The sequence below is a fragment of the Charadrius vociferus genome, unplaced genomic scaffold (genome assembly GCF_000708025.1).
Source record: "Charadrius vociferus isolate BGI_N301 unplaced genomic scaffold, ASM70802v2 scaffold162, whole genome shotgun sequence".
In the NCBI taxonomy this organism is placed as follows: domain Eukaryota; kingdom Metazoa; phylum Chordata; class Aves; order Charadriiformes; family Charadriidae; genus Charadrius; species Charadrius vociferus.
Window position 1 is genome coordinate 576,684 of NW_009647236.1, and position 15,846 is coordinate 592,529.

Here is a 15,846-nt window from a genome sequence, read left to right on the forward strand (position 1 = left end):
CTGGGAGAGATCTAGTAGGGAGCGTGAAAACAAATTAATCGGGATAATTTTTGTCTGATTAAGCACATCACCTTAGTTTTAATTGCCTTAGGGAAAGGAATCATGCTTTGGGACAGGTAAACTTTTTTCTTTTTTTTTTTTTTTCTTCTGCAGATCTGGCATAACTTTATCTAAAAGCCTGCATTGTTTTGATGTCAGATGGCTAAATGGAAAGACTATATTTAGTATCAAGTGTGAAAGCTGAATAGTGATTTGGAAAAGTAAACAGCGAGGTGATTGAAAGATGAATATTCACTGATTTGCTAAATTGGTTATGAGAAGTGTAATATACTGCAGTTTATTTCAGGCTCTAAAGATTAGAAAGACATGGAAACTATGGGGAAACTTCTTGACATAAAGCATGGTAAAGTAGGGGGTGGGGGGAGAAACAGGTGAAATGCCAATGCATAGAACTTTCTGAATGAGGCTGAGTATAAACCAGCAAACTTAACAATGGACACTGAAAAAAGACTCTGTGGAGATAATGGCATATAATGCTTTGAAACTGCTGCAAACCAGCGCCTCTGGGGGGGGCAAAAATTGTCAGTCAGTTCTCAAATTTTGAGTAGGAGGGCATATATGAGCCTGTCTTTTCTGTGGGATCTTCTAAAGTACTTGCAGTCTCTCTGGCTAAATTTGATTAACCACGATGAAGTGGAGGTCACTTACATATCTGGTCTCCTCACAGGTGTTTTAAGAATAATTACCTTCATCCCAGGTTATGGGATATAATTTTAGTTTACCAATTCCAGCATTGTGAATGAAACCACGAGTCAGTGAGGCATTTCAAATTGCATTCTGCTCACGAAGCCTTGTCCCCATTCAGCTCTATTCAGCTCACAGTAGCCTCTTGCTTTGCACCCCAAGACCTCCATCCTTAGGACGCAGCTGTCGTGCCAGTGATGGACTTCAAATACTGGGGGAGAGAGATCTTGAATGCAGAAGCTGTGCCTTGTGGGAAATGTGTGGAGATTCCCAAAATGTCTTCTGATGCCAGATGTAGTCAGCTGTGTTTGTGTCTGTTGAAACCTTTATGGCGGTAGATGGCTTAATTTTTAGGCAAGATTTTCAGTAGTCAAGGCTGAATTAAACCAGTCTGTCTGAATTGGTTTGGATCTAATCAAATAATGCAGGTTTTGGGTGTCTGTCAGATGTAGATAAGTGTTCTTTGACTCAACAGCATTGAGATCAAATGATTTGAAGATGCATACTGATTTTTTTTTTTTTTTTTTTTTTTAATTGCCAAATATATGTCTTTGTTTTGATGAGTATGTCATAAACACCCAGCTTGTTTGTGTCAGGCTGGGAGGACATGGGAGTGAGAGGGTTGGCTCTACAGAGAAAGAGGCAGTGCTGATGGGGGGCCCAGAATAACTGTTTAACTTTTCAGAAGAAACAGGTGAATTCTGGTCACTTAGATAGATCAGAAAACTGTACTTCATTCTTAATTAGGATCTAATTGCACAGTACCGACTTTGCAAACATTGTCTTTTTGGCTGTTCTCTTGTTAACTGTATAGAAGAACAATACCAAAAAAAACCAAAGGAAAAATCGGTCGCTAAGTATGAAATATTTCCTTGTATGCTATACTTTCAGATTCTATCTGATCAATACCATTTGCAAGATGTATTGGAACGATCCGGTCAGGTTATGGCTGTGGCAAAAGACTTGTTTGGGGATGCTCCTCGCACGCGAACAGGTAGACCATCTTATTTATATGTGGTAGCACGTTTAAGATTATCTCCTTGCTTTTCATAAAAAGTCTTGTCATCTTAACTGTTTTCATCTAATTATCTAACATGGTACAATTTGTCCTGTTCATGTTGGATGAAACACAGATGAGGGTAACACCTCTCATGGCAGGGGAAAGCGAGCCGTGGCTGGTTATTCTACTCTATTAGTCCATTGTGGAATTCTGGATCACTTACTGTGAAACACCTCATGCTCACCATTTCCACAGCCAAACTACTGGCCTATGCAGAGCACCGGTTCAGGCCACTTCAGTAGTTCTGATTCTTATTGCTATATGGGTTGACTGCTTGCTCTTGGATATTGTTGATCTATCAGCAATTTGTGAGCAAGGCTTTTCCTTTTCTTATCCTGGTTTGTGGGTCCTTATGTTGCTGAAAGGCAGTATTGGCTTTGCATGTGAAATCTTAAGCTTAGATTCTTTTCTCTGGAGGCTGCCATTCTCTTTTGCTTATAATGACTCTTTCATCCTACATGCTGCTTCTGTACAAGTGTATTTACACAGGTGAGAAGGACGAAAGCCTGGTACATGACCAAATGTATTAAGATAACTCTATGGTTGTTCTTCGTCAGTTGTTTAAAACAACGTACACCCCTGTGACCCTTTTTGTGCAAAGTATGGGAACTTGCTTTTTGGTACAAAGTCTTGCGATGTACTACAGACCGAGTCCTCTGTGTTCTTCCCTGTTTTGTCTAATTCCTCTAGGTTTCCCTAATGTGACAATGGCTCCTAACTGTGACCTAGAATCATCTCAAGGACCCATTGTACACAAATGTGATCCTCCCACTCAGCTTTCCATCCTTAGTCAATCTGTCATGAATTCCCAGGTAATGTATATTCTGTTCCATGCATGTCCTGTGGCTTTTTTTGTTAGCACAAAATAAGAATCTTTAAAGGTAAGGTTTCCAACCAGACCTAAACCTGTCCTTTGTGTATTGTATACCATGTTGATAACATACATAGAGAATGATGTTAAATGGAGGTGAGTTTGTTTTGTGAGACTCTGGGAATCATGATTTTTTTTATCTTTTTAACCTTTGAATATGAGAAACAAACATGTCTCATAGAAGCGCTCCCATATTGGCATGCTCTCCCTTTTAAATTCTAGAATTATCAGCAAGAGAACAAAGTAATTACAGACTAAAAAAACAACTCTTGTGTCACTTAACTAATTGCTGGGTATCAAAATATGCCTCTGATTTTCTAATTGTGTCTGCATATACAGGGACAAAGCCAGTTGCTCTGATTTGTTTCTGATAACACACATGTAAATGTATCCTAGTTAACTTCACAGCCTTGATTAGTTGAACTTTTAATACTTCAGGTTGCTTTACAATTATTTAGATTTGCTTTAAAAGTTCAAAAAAATGTTTAAATTTGTTTAAAATTTCATTTAGATTGCCTTTGTGTTCTGTTTTCTTTTCATAACATGAGTTGTATCATGAATGTCAGTGTGATTTGAGAACAGGCATATGACATTCCCACAAAGCAGCTTGCTGATGAAGACCAAAAGGGCTGTGGGAGTGAAAGTGATGATGTCATATTCTCATGGTTCTCTAATCCTGTTTCTTACAATCTTGCACAAATATCTGGAATTTGAGTTGCAGTACTGCTGTCATGTGTTTCAATGTGGTTTTTGTGTTTTTTTTTTTTTTTTTTTTTTTAATATGAGGTGTTAACTGTAGCATCTTTTTAAGCTGTATCACTGGATGCATGCTGCAGGATACTGACAGTTGTTTGCTGAGCTTCTGTGAGATTTTCTTTTCTTTATGTGCCTACGAAAATCATAGTTAAAGGATATCTGGTGAAGCCTACCCAGAAGTGCAGAAACCAGCTAGCTTGAGGAACCCTCATTCCAAATTTGATTGCTTAAGTTTTGCTTTCAATGTGGTACGTAGGATTGTATTTTGTTCTGGTTGCATTTTACACATAGAATATAAATGTAATTTTGCAGATCTTATTACAAGGTTGTTTCGCTTGTAATGTCAAATGGCTGAAATTTTAGAAATGCTGTAATTTAGGTTGCTTTTTTTATCTTCTGCCTGCCATATCTCTGTATTTGTTCTGGTACAGTCTTTAAAGCCTTTTTTATCCTACAGTGTGTGTGGTCTTTTTTATTTAATATAAATCATCCAAATAGAATATTTGATATTGAATTAATCACTTGCTGTGTTATTTTCAGACACAATTGTCAGTATCAGTATTTCTTAGCTACTAAAGTCCCCCCCAAACTCTCCCCACAGTGGTGTGTGTTTTTCTTTCTTACTTTTTTTAAATTTTGTTTTGGAAGTAGAGACTGAAACAAATGTGTTTGTTTTTTTTCTTGAAACAATTTCAGAAAATTGATCTCTAACTTCTTCCTAAAGACAAATTGAAATTGCTCTGAAGTCCCTTTTATTTTCTTTGTTGTCTTCTAAAAAGGCTCTTAATGAAGTGGAAGAGGAAGCATTATCAGTCTATCAATCAGAAGATGGGCACCATGACTCTCTGAAGTTCAAATCCAGCATCAATTCTGACAGGTCAATACAAATATATCCATTCAGATTTCCGCCTTATTAACACTGGAAATAGATCGAGTTAAGAGTTTTGCATGGGTATAGTGAAGTTACTTTTTCTGTTTCTTACCCTTCTTCTTTCCTGACCTCAGAATTCTAGGGAAACCCCTTGTTGCAACATTCAGACTGGGAATGAATGTAAGCAGGGAACTCACCTGAACAGTTACAGATATTTCAAAAAGCTTTTTCTAGACTGTACAGATAATCTAGAATCATACTGTTATCCTATTACAATTCACTGTTGTGCTTGTTTTGAACATAGGCTACTTCGGTTATTGAGAGAAGAAAATTCCCTGGTGAATTCTCAGTTGTGGGCTGAAGAGGATATGAGAAAAACTACCTTATCACAGGAAGCAAATGGGCCTTTGACTCCAACAACTGTTTCTCCATCGCTGGATCAGTCAGGTTGGATTTGCCAAATCACAGCCTCTCAAGGCTCGTTAGGGTGTTCACAGGATCCTGTCTGGAATTACTTTTCTGGGTGGGGGTGAGAGACAGAGACGTGCTAATTTGGCTCAGATGAATTTCCAGACTAAAAAAACAGCTCTTCTAATAAAATTACTTTATAACATATTACTATTAAGAACATACCTGAAATGTTTCATGTGTGTATTTTTTGTGTTGTGTTGTGTTTAAATCAGCCCTCAATGCTACCAATGTAGTCAAGAGAATCCATTCAAGACTTCAGAGTGAAGATGAAGAAGAGACTGTAGACTCCACTTACACTGTGAGACAAGTGCTGAACCCGAACTCAAGGAAACAAAAGCAAATTGCAGCAAAAAGTTTAGTACTGTTAAAAATAACGTACCTCCCTTTGACCAAGGTCCTTAATATCATAAGAAAATGTAGTTTGAAAGGGAAGGTGGAAAATGTAGGCTGGAAGTTGGTGCAGGGCTAACTCCAAAATTTTGATTATGAGGGGGCTTTGTCCAGCCACATCTTGAGACTCTCTAAGGATAGACATTCTGCAGCCCCTTGTGTAGTGTATTCCCCTGTATTCTGCACATTCATTGGTGAAGCAAAGTCTGTAGTAATCTGGGAACCATAAATATGGCCATTTGAGGATACCCATTACCTTGCTAGCCATGGAATTCTCTCCAGGGCTTTTCTGTTTCTGGTGTAGCTTTTTATTCTATGCTGCCCAGACTTATGATGCATTTCAGTCCCCGTATTCTATACACGTTTGTGTGTGGGGATTGACATCAGATACAAACTGTAACATGAAGGACTGCTGTAAAAGAGTTCCTCACGAAGTACGAGACCTGAAAGCAACTGATATTTTTCTCTGGCTGTTCACTGGCAAACTGTTTCCATGCTTTTAACTGAGAAGGAGGAAAGTATAAACAGGTATCTGAGATAAAAGCACCAAACGATCATACTTGAGAGGTACTAATGTGGTGGCAGAAAATGTGGTTTTTGATGATCTGAAAAAAACTGGGATGACTGGGGACATTCTTTGATGGTCCATTTTGGCTCAGGGCAGAGAGGGCCTCTCCTTTGATTTACTTCAATAAACAATGTAATTTCATTGGAAGTGCAAAGCTTCCTATACAAGTTGAAATTCCAATGACTTTTTTTTGCCCCTTCAGTGAAAAGAAAACAAACTGCACAGAACTCTTCAAGACAGAGGAGAGATGATTCTCCAGCTAATGCAATCCCCATTGACCTTCGGAGGGACAACACATCCAGCCTAGATGTTCTCAACCGTATGATACATCAAGTGGAGCATGAATTGGAGGAATATGAGCGATGTACTGGCCGTGAAGTTCAAAAAAGTGAGAGAAGTGAAGGCCTTGCTGGGTTTACCTTGTCTCTGGTGAATGCTCTATGTCGTTTGATGCGCTACCTCAAAGAGGTGAGAAGACATTGAATTGCCTATGTAGAGTGAATGAAAAAGGGTATAAAGTTACTTTACAGGTATGAACTTTGGTCTTTCCTGGCTCCCAATCAGTTTACTTTGAAGTCTGATTTTCATGGCTTATTATCTGGATTGCATGCAATCAGGAGTTAAAACTTTTAGTTTTCTAGAAACGTGTCCCTAATGAAAAGGGAAGAGTTGACTGCAGTGAAAGTCTTTCAGTGACTACTAGCAGGAAATACCAATTGAAATCAATTTAAATTTGTCATTTAAATATGTTCAGAGTTGTAGCAGGGTATTAACTATAGCCTTGTTTACAAATTCATTTTCTTCATTTGCCTCCCAAAGGCGATGCTATTGCCACTAGAGCAGTGGACCCAAATCCCCAATTTTCTCTGAGGGGTTCATTAGCTCTCTTTTTCTATCTATAGCAGCAACTTCACCTTAAGCAAGAATGTCCTGAAGTGCTCACTGTAGCAGTGCACAGCTGGGGATCAATGGAATTCCATAGACTACCTGTAAGCCAGGTAGAACTCCTTTTTAAAACAGAAAAAGAGTGGTTTTAATTTAATCCAATCCAGGGCTACTCAAGATGCAGCAGTGGCTCATAAATTCATTTGGCCTTTGTGAAATTTTAAACAAGATTAAGGCAGTTCCTGCACTGTTAATAGTTGCAGCAGAATATGTTGTGTAAATCTCAGTGCTCTATTTCATAGCAAAGGCAATAGATTCCTAATGAATATGGAACTGCCCTATTTTGGTTCCTTTTCAGAGTGTGTAATAATTGGAGAAAAAAACCCAAAACACCTTTTTTAAAATTTGAATTATTTCTTTTCTGTCTGGATGTATAACAATTTATTCCTGTGTATTCAATCTATATGGAATAAATTACTTTAAGATGTGCCTCGGAAGCAAATGTGAAATAATCAATTCAAGAGTGAAAATCCACTTACCATCAGAAGATGGACTTTGGCTGAGGAAATTGTATGTTTTAAAAGAAGTTAAGAATGCTTGTTGTCTGTTAGCTGAGTATTAAATTTGGTTCTTTTGCAGTTACATGGAAGGATCTTCTGGACTTCCAATAGAATGTTTTCCATTTATTAGGAAAGTATCAACTTAATAACATCAAATTCATATTATAAATGTAATTGCAGTTATAACCCTGTTTGGATTGTCTTTCATTTGTGTTCCACACAGATGAGTTATTCTTGACTCTCAGGCTTCCTCCAAAACTACTCCAGATTTTCTTTGTCATTTTTTTATTTCTCAGTTGCTACTTTCTCTTTATGAATTTAACATTCAGTGTATCTTAAGAGCTTTTAGCCTTTCAGACAGAAGGCCAAGGAGGCAGAGTGTTTAAGGATACCACTTATTTTGAAAGATGTATGCTGGTTCTTACTTGTATTCCCAATTTTTACCAAGCACCTCTGTGATGTTGTTTCTACTTTAATAGATGTGTTATCATTTCTTCCTTCCAGGAGTTTATTGTTGCTTGTAGAGCTGTCTGCAAGTTTTTTAGACTTACTCCCTAAATTTCTGGCAGAAAAGGACCTGGGGGTGTTGGTGGACAGCTGGCTGAATAGGAGCCGGCAGTGTGCCCAGGTGGCCAACGGCATCCTGGCCTGTATCTGGAATATTGTAGTGAGCAAGACTAGGGAAGTGATCATCCCCCTGTACTCGGCACTGGTGAGGCCCCACCTCAAGTACTGTGTTCGGTTTTGGACCCCTCACTACAAAAAGGACATTGAGGTGTTGGAGCATGTCCAGAGAAGGGCTTCAAAGCTGATGAGGGGTCTGGAGGACAAGTCTTATGAGGAACGACTGAGGGAACTGGGGTTGTTTGGCCTGGAGAAGAAGAGGCTGACGGGAGACGTCAACATCCTTTACAACTACCTGAAAGGAGGTTGAAGTGAGGTGACGGCTGACTTCATCTCCCTGGTGACAAGTGATAGGACGAGAGGAAATGGATTCAAGTTACGTCAGGGGAGGTTTAGCTTGGATATTAGGAAACAATTTTTCACTGAAAGGGTTATTAGACATTGGAATAGGCTGCCCCGGGGGGGGGGGGGTTCGCCATCCCTGGAGGTGTTTAAAAAAAAAAAAGGGGTAGATGTGGTGCTTAGGGACACGGTTTAGATATGGTTTAGAGGTGGTTTTGTCAGGGTAGGTTGATGGTTGGACTCGATGATCTTAAAGGTCCCTTCCAACCTTAGTGATTCTGTGATTCATGAGTAGAAATATGCAGAAGTCGCTCAAGCTACAAAGCATAGTTAATCATATTCAGATTTGCTCAAGGTAGACTGTGTGCATCCATAATCTTCACTGACTTTTCCCCTTGTCATGGAGCTTTAATTACAATTAGAATTTGAGAATTCACTGGGAAAAAGCACAGCTTGTCTGGGTATTTCCCAAAACCTGGTCTGGGTGATGCTCAGAATAAATCAAGTGCTTGTGTGTACCATCTGTCTTGCCTAGCCAGGAGAGTTAGCAAAGTCCCAATGCCTGACTTATAGCTGGCAATGCATTTCAAGAAATTGACTTTGCAGCAGATACTTCAAAAGCCTCTGATTTCAGGTAAACAACCAGGCTTCACGAGGTTTTCAAGCTTCCAGAAAGATTTCCTTCCTCTTCTGGGAAGAAAAAAAATATTTTCCAGCTTTGTTGCAGAAGAGCTCAATGCAGAAGAATTACTATCAAGGGTATTGCTTAATTTATTCTCAAAATTACATACAAAAGGCAGGAAGAGAACCTTGAATTACTGAATCTTTCATGGAAGTTGTATTAATAAATGCTTAAAAAGTCAACTTCTACAAGAAGCAGCTAGTGAATATAGAAGTATTCATCACTACTTCATCACTACTACCAGGGTTAAAGTTCTTATTTTGTGCTGTCTTTGGTTTCAAAAAAGATAGGACTGTCTATGTTTTTTACATTTTCTGTGCCAGCCTGATTCACTTGGATTAGTATGGAAAAGCTGTTCTCTCCACATGGAGGAGAACCAGATGACTTCTCTTATATGCTTAAAGGAGGTAGATCTGCCTGTCTTTCTGTCTAGTGACAGTATCTGGGTTTTATTTTCAACATTATTTATTCATTCACTTTATGTGGCTGCAGAGCTGTTGTGTCTTAGCACTTCTTCCTTGGTGGTTTTTCACTTTTGGTCCCAATGCCAGCAGAAAATGATCTACAATACATTATGGGCAGCTCATGCTCTAATTTTGTCTGTGCCGCAGAAAAGAGTACCCCAATTGCTTTTCAAGATCTCTTGTGTTTTGCAGATAGGACATATTTCTCTTACTCAAGGATTCCTTTGAGTAAATGCAGGCCACTATCTGGGGAAGGCCCCCATCTGCTAATTCCGATGTGTTTATGTGACTTTATAGCCTCTGCTTCTTAGCTACAATGGTCCAAAAAGTGGCAGTTGTGTATTCCATTTACCCATTAGAGGTGGAAGGGGCTCTTCTGTGTCTTGTACAGGAAGCCTGGCTACTGCAGTGTTCTATCTTAAAATAGTAGATTGATAATATCTTTTGAGGGCAACAGGTTCTACAGTAAGGTCTTTTGCCTCATGCTCAGTAGATTACTTAACAAATAAACCTTTCTGTCTTCCTTTAAAAAAAATAAATGAAACCGTCTAGAACTTTTTTCTCTCTGAGGGAAAGCATTAGAAAGCAACTCCTTTGTTCAGTCAAATTTGTCTTTGTTAATGAATTAAGGAAACTAAAGAACAGACACAAGTAGCACAGGATTCTGACAAGCATCAGCACACCTGGAGTTATTTGATTACTGCATGAAGATTCAGTGATTTACAAAACGGAACTGTGTAGAGAGACAATGCTTGTGTAGTTACAGCCTGTAAAAGTTGTAAAAATAGAAGAACAAGGATGTATAAGATTCTCTACAGTGTTCTGGAGTAACAAAGAAGAAACAGTAAGCTCTCTGACAGTTCTTAAACCCTGAAAATTAGATTTTTGTCATGAAAGTAATGAAGCCAATTTAGCAAAAGGGGAAAGAGGTCTCACAGTGTGATGTGATATGGACCCATTCCTGTTTCCAGACAAGAATCTGTATTGATTATAGTAGGTTTTTAACTTTTTCTCCCTTTTTAGAGTGAAATGCAACTGCGTGAGAAAGAGGTGATGAGACAGCAGCATGAGGAGATGTTGAATGAACACAGAGAACTGATTGATGCTCTGACTGCAGAAATACTTCTAGTGAGGGAAGAAAACACTACTATACAGGTACCGAGCCCCCATCCCCCTCAGAATGACGTGTTAGAATACTGAGTTGTGTTGCAAAAGCGTGCTGAGATGCATTGTCGTATGTTCAGGAGATTTTAACAATAAACAAGAAGGAAATGATAAAATGGCATGAGGAGTCTGAGAATGATAATAGCAGGCATGGGAAGGAGGAAAGTTTAGAAAATGGACATTTTATCTTCCTGTTTGATATTTAACTTCAAAGGCTGAGAAAATGCTAGTTCTATTTCTGTTAAACTGAGCTTTACTTTATCAATCTAAAGGTTTAAGCATCTTCCTCCACGCTTCTATACTGTTAACGCTACTGGAGCAACAGAGTAGACGAGATATAATACTAAATTTTTCTTTTTTTCAGTTTGCAGTGGAAGATGATTTGTTCAATTGTTACATTTTGGAGAGAAGCAATAAAGCTGCATTGGAGAGGAAGTGGGGTGATAAGTTAGGAAAAGGGAAAAACAAAGAATTTTTTTGAGGCAGGAGAGAAAATAAATGAGATGCATGGAGACACTAGTGTTTAATACCTCACGGGAATCCCACAAATTTGTGCAGTAGTATTAAGAGACCAAATTTCTTCTCAGAGCTTCCTGTGGTATATAATCTAATTCCTGTTGCTAGAATAGAGATTTCTGTATCTCTCTCTTTATTTTTCTTCATCCTTTAGAAGAAGCTTCAGCAATACATGACAGTAACAGAGGAACAGCTGATCTCTCTCACACAAGCATTTAAAGGCCTCCCTTTGGTAGAACCTAGAAGAGAACAAAGTCCAAACCATTTTGGAATTGCAAGCCAAGGTCCAGTGAATGGCCAAGGTATGTGCATGCGTGTGTGAAGGATGAAATGGGAGGGGTGTCTAGTTTTCCCCTGTAGTGGAAAATTTGGTATTTAATAGATATATATACTTGAATAAATACCTCCTGCATGAACACAGATCTCACTTCTGGAAATTCATATGCCATGGGTTCTGCTGTGAGCACAAGCAGTCTGGTACAGATTATTTTTTGATAATATTATAGGTTGTATTCCATCCCCACTGGCATCCTTCTGTCTGGATCAGCACTTCAGGATTAAATGTTTAGCCAAGTCCTGGGCTTGAGCTTTAAGTGATACATAACATATTATATTAAAAAAAAAAGGAGGAAAAAAAAAGGGGGGAGGGTAGCCTACAAAGTCAGGTTTATTCTGAGGGTCCTAAAAAAACCCAACCCAACTTAATCAGGATCCCACCTTTCTGTTGTTGAGGCAGCCTGACAGTGTGTGATTGGTTCTTCCATAAGACGCTGGAGGTCGCTGCTGCCCAGAAACAGCAGCTGCTGAGGCCTGTTAACTAACCAGGCAGAAGTCTTGTTTCTTGATATTTGTGACTTTATGTCAGAGGTGAATGACCAGTGGAATGATATGTAACATAGACGCAGGCTAAGTTAAGCCAGTAGGATTGATGGCCAAACTAACCAAACATGATTCACCTTGTACTTTTTACATTTATTTCACCATGGAGTTTTTTCCGTCTTCCCCAATTGGTTGTTTAAATGCATCATTTTTGCTGTCAAGGTCAGTAGCTCCTTATGAAACTCAAGGTTCCTTGGAGCTATTTGTATTCCTTAGTTAAATTTTGGTTTTGTGGACATTTTTGTGGTCAAAAACTTTCTTCGTGACTGTTTCTGTGGGGTTCTCAGGAAGAAGCCACATACCAGATTCCTTTTTTGTGATTTACCCAGGCTGTGTAAAAGCAAACAAAAAATCCTACCCCAAAATATAAACCTCAGACAATTGGAAAAACACCTTTCAAAAAAAAACCCCAAACAAACAGCAAAAACAACAACACCACCCCTTCCCCCCAAAAAAAACCCAAACCAAACCAATCCCAAACCTTCCTGTACAACAGTTCTGCTAGACCGGAATTTTCAAATCTTTTTTTCCTTATTAATCTTTTTCTCAAGAAAAGGCATCTTCCTGAGAGGAAAAATTCCTAAAGTTACAAAAATATTTCTTCTTTCTCCTCCTTCAGAAGGAGATCTCTTGTACCCTTAAGGCATCTGATTGGATGTGAAACATTTGAGATAGCTACTTTTAGCACAGAAACCATGTGTAAGTTAACATAGGACTACTAAGGAGACACGAGTGGCTGAGAGAGGAGTTTGGGCATATCCCAGTGACAAACAGCATATGAGGAGGATACTTTGGAAATGCCATTCTGTACAGTGAAACAGGGCAAGAGGTTGTTTCTCATTTCTTGCCACGGTCATTGAGTAGTGGGTGGCAGGTTCTAAGTTCAATCTCAGAACCTCAGTAGAGTGAACCACAAGCAGTATCTTATGTGAGCAGCCTCTCCTGGCTCTTTGCCTTTGAAGGGTGCTTTTTGTCTCTTGCATTTGGGATCAGGTGTGTTCTGATTGATTTTCCACTAACTTCTCTTTTGGGAACAAATGTCCTGAACAAAATTGTGAAGAGAGAATTTAAAGATAGCACTGATGGAGCAGTGGATGTAAGCATATTAAAATTACTGTGGTCTCACAGCTAGCTACGTCTTTGTTTTCATGCTGTTCATTTTGTAGTTCAAAATAGATTGCAATCTACAAGCTAGTTGTAGTTCAATACAGAAGAGTAACTTTTTTTTTTTACTGAAGAGATGTCTGATTTGAATTAAATCATAAAAAGATCATCAGAAAGCCCCAAAAAGCTTTGAAGTGTTTTCCACTCCACCATTGTTATCATCAAACTTATAATATAGGTTCATTAGGAAAAGTGTGTATGTCTGCTTTTCTCAAGACAATATGGCCAAATGCAGCTCACTGAATTACATATTCCTCACACGTCACGTGTCTGTAGGTCTTGAGCATGCACTACAAACAGATCTCTTACTAGAATCGTGAAATTGTGAGGCTACGTGTAATAGTTCTTCTTGGTCTTAAGGCCAGTGAAAATTTGTGTTATTCTCCACTGAGAGAGTTCTGTACTTGGGGATCAGAAGGAAGTTAGCAGTGTGCGTGGAACATACTCTAATCTGTCTTTTCAGATGCTTGAACATAGAAGTTGGTATTGAGAATTTTCTGTATTGCACAAAACCTATTTTTTTTTCCTTCTTTTTTTTTTTTAAAAAAAATCTATCTCTGTTTTGTCTCTTTCTTTAGAAAAAAATTATTTGAGCTGTTTTGAGCCTAGGGCTGATGCAGGCAACTTGGAAAGTATGCTGAAATTCTCACAGGAAGAACTTCCTTTCAAGTTTCTCCAGAAGTCAGGTGCTTCAGGTGGTACAGGAGCTGGAAGAAGCTTGCCAGCTCACATCTTCCAGCCAGCTGTGCTGTTGTCACCCCCCCGGCAGAAGAGCAGTCAGGAATTGTCTCCCATCCAGAACGGTGAGATCTCTCCGGCTGTAGACTTGAGTCTGTGCAGTGTGTCACTGTTTCAGTCTTGCACTACCTTTGAAGATGCATTTTTCTATGGAAAATCTTTAATCTGTATGCTTGGTCCTATAGCTGGAATATCCTACTTCTGCACCCAGATTTGCATTTCTTTTCTTGCTATGCCTGCTGCTAGATTTCCTTTAGACTTTGTCCCCTGCAGTTCTCCATCTACTGTCTGCAGTCCTGTCAGTGGCAATCCAAACTGGCATTTTGATTTTGGACTGGTTTTGGTTGTCACTTCTGTATGATCTGCTGTACCTCTTTGTCTGTGATGTACAGCACATCAGCTCAGATTTCCATCTGCTGATGGTATAATCCAGCCTCCATCACCTGTAGTGGTGGGACCACTGAAGACTGGAAATTCAGTGCCTCTGCAGCCCATGCTGCAGACAAACCAGGATGTCTGTAGGCTGCATACTCTTTGAGCCAATCTTCCCGGCAGAGCTTTTTGTAAAAGCTTTGGGAGCAGGTTTCTGTTGGGTTTCATTTAATACACAGGAAGTGGCTGAAGAAGTTTTGGGTGAAATTATGTGGTGCAGATTAACTCATTCTTGTGTCAGTATGCATAGGCTTCAGGAATTTTATAAGTCAGTAGCTCAATTCTTGTTATTGGGAGGAAAAAAGTTCGTTAGGGGTTGTTAGGGAAGGTATTTCTCATTTAAACTTAATGAAGTAAGCAGAAGGGAGGACCCTCTGACTCTCAAAATTAGCTGTTTCCTCCTGCAACTGTCATTGTAATAGCATGCATCTTGCTGAATGTACTAGGCGCTGTAACCCTCTGTTGTTGAGAGATGGATAATTACATTTATGGCTGGCTTGATGGTTGCTGACAAGAGGCAGGGCACAATAGTGGGGTTTTGCGCCTTCCCTACCCCCCTCCTGCCCTGCCCCCCCCCCCCGGCTTTTAACTATGTTGCTTTATGAGTCTTTTACCAGTTAGAAAATTAACCCCAAAGTCCTTTTGATTTAAGGAGTTGGCAGGACAATTGAAAGTTTATTGTAGTTCAAGCGTTTGGTGGTTACCTATGCTTCAAGGGGGCACGTAATAAATCAGGAGGAATTTAACTAAAGGTAGCTTTCTGCAAAGAACAACATCTGGCTTCAGTCCCATTGAGAACTGTCAGATGCGGTCTGTCATTTGAAACAAGAATATAAAACTGTATTCCGAGACTTCACTATAGTTTAGCTGTGTGAGGAATGTATTGTTAAGACTGTTGTGTATTTTTAGACTGTTAAGAATGCTAAATAGTTCAACAAATGTTAAACTTCTTGAATGTTTCTTTATGAAAAAATACTCATAAAACAGATACATGTGTAGATTTTTAAATGTCATGCTCTGCTCAAGAGGCAAAAGCTAAAGCTTGGGAAGAAACAGGATATTTGGTATATAAAGCATGGAAAATCTGGTTTTGATCACAAAATCCAACTTGGACTTAACACACTACACCCACTGCTATATGTTATTGGTTTGCTAATGATGACCACAAAAAAATACCTAACTACTTTGTTGGCTAGAGTGCTTCCCCTTTCTTAGGGGCTGAGTAAATAACAGGTTAATTATTACGCCAAAAGTCTTGTATTACTTTGTTGTATTATTCTAAAGGTTTTGTTGCCAACCCAGTATAAATACCAGAACTAAAACACAAACTTACAATTTATTAGGTAAGGTAACTGGATTTTGGAAAATGGAGGGCTAACTAAGAAGTAGTGTTTGATCTATCAGCTAAGAAATACAGAACAATTTATCTTCTTCTCTTAGACTTTTGTCTCAATTTCTCATTAGTTATGTGAATGTACGACTGTTTGCAATAGGAAATATTAAACCTGGTGAGTTCTTGCAGCAGGAGATTTTGCACAGCTCTTGCAGCACAGAGTGATTTTGATCGGTAACGTAATGCTATTCAGGCTAGATGTTTCAATTCAAGCTCTTGCTTGATTATTACTAGCCTCGTGCCATAAAGTCACTGTTAGTTTCCTTGATGAG

General features: G+C 39.0%; 1 protein-coding gene across 1 annotated transcript in view; it reads left to right on the forward strand.

Moving 5' to 3' along the window:
• Window positions 1-15,846, forward strand: part of SPICE1 (spindle and centriole associated protein 1) — a 50,690-nt gene that overhangs the window by 30,487 nt on the left and 4,357 nt on the right. The window contains exons 4-12 of the mRNA XM_009879931.1: window positions 1,636-1,738; window positions 2,495-2,616; window positions 4,211-4,308; window positions 4,607-4,749; window positions 4,986-5,126; window positions 5,934-6,199; window positions 10,312-10,443; window positions 11,123-11,270; window positions 13,590-13,814. Of these exons, the coding sequence (XP_009878233.1) occupies window positions 1,636-1,738; window positions 2,495-2,616; window positions 4,211-4,308; window positions 4,607-4,749; window positions 4,986-5,126; window positions 5,934-6,199; window positions 10,312-10,443; window positions 11,123-11,270; window positions 13,590-13,814 (1,378 nt within the window). The remainder of the gene's footprint in view (window positions 1-1,635; window positions 1,739-2,494; window positions 2,617-4,210; window positions 4,309-4,606; window positions 4,750-4,985; window positions 5,127-5,933; window positions 6,200-10,311; window positions 10,444-11,122; window positions 11,271-13,589; window positions 13,815-15,846) is intronic.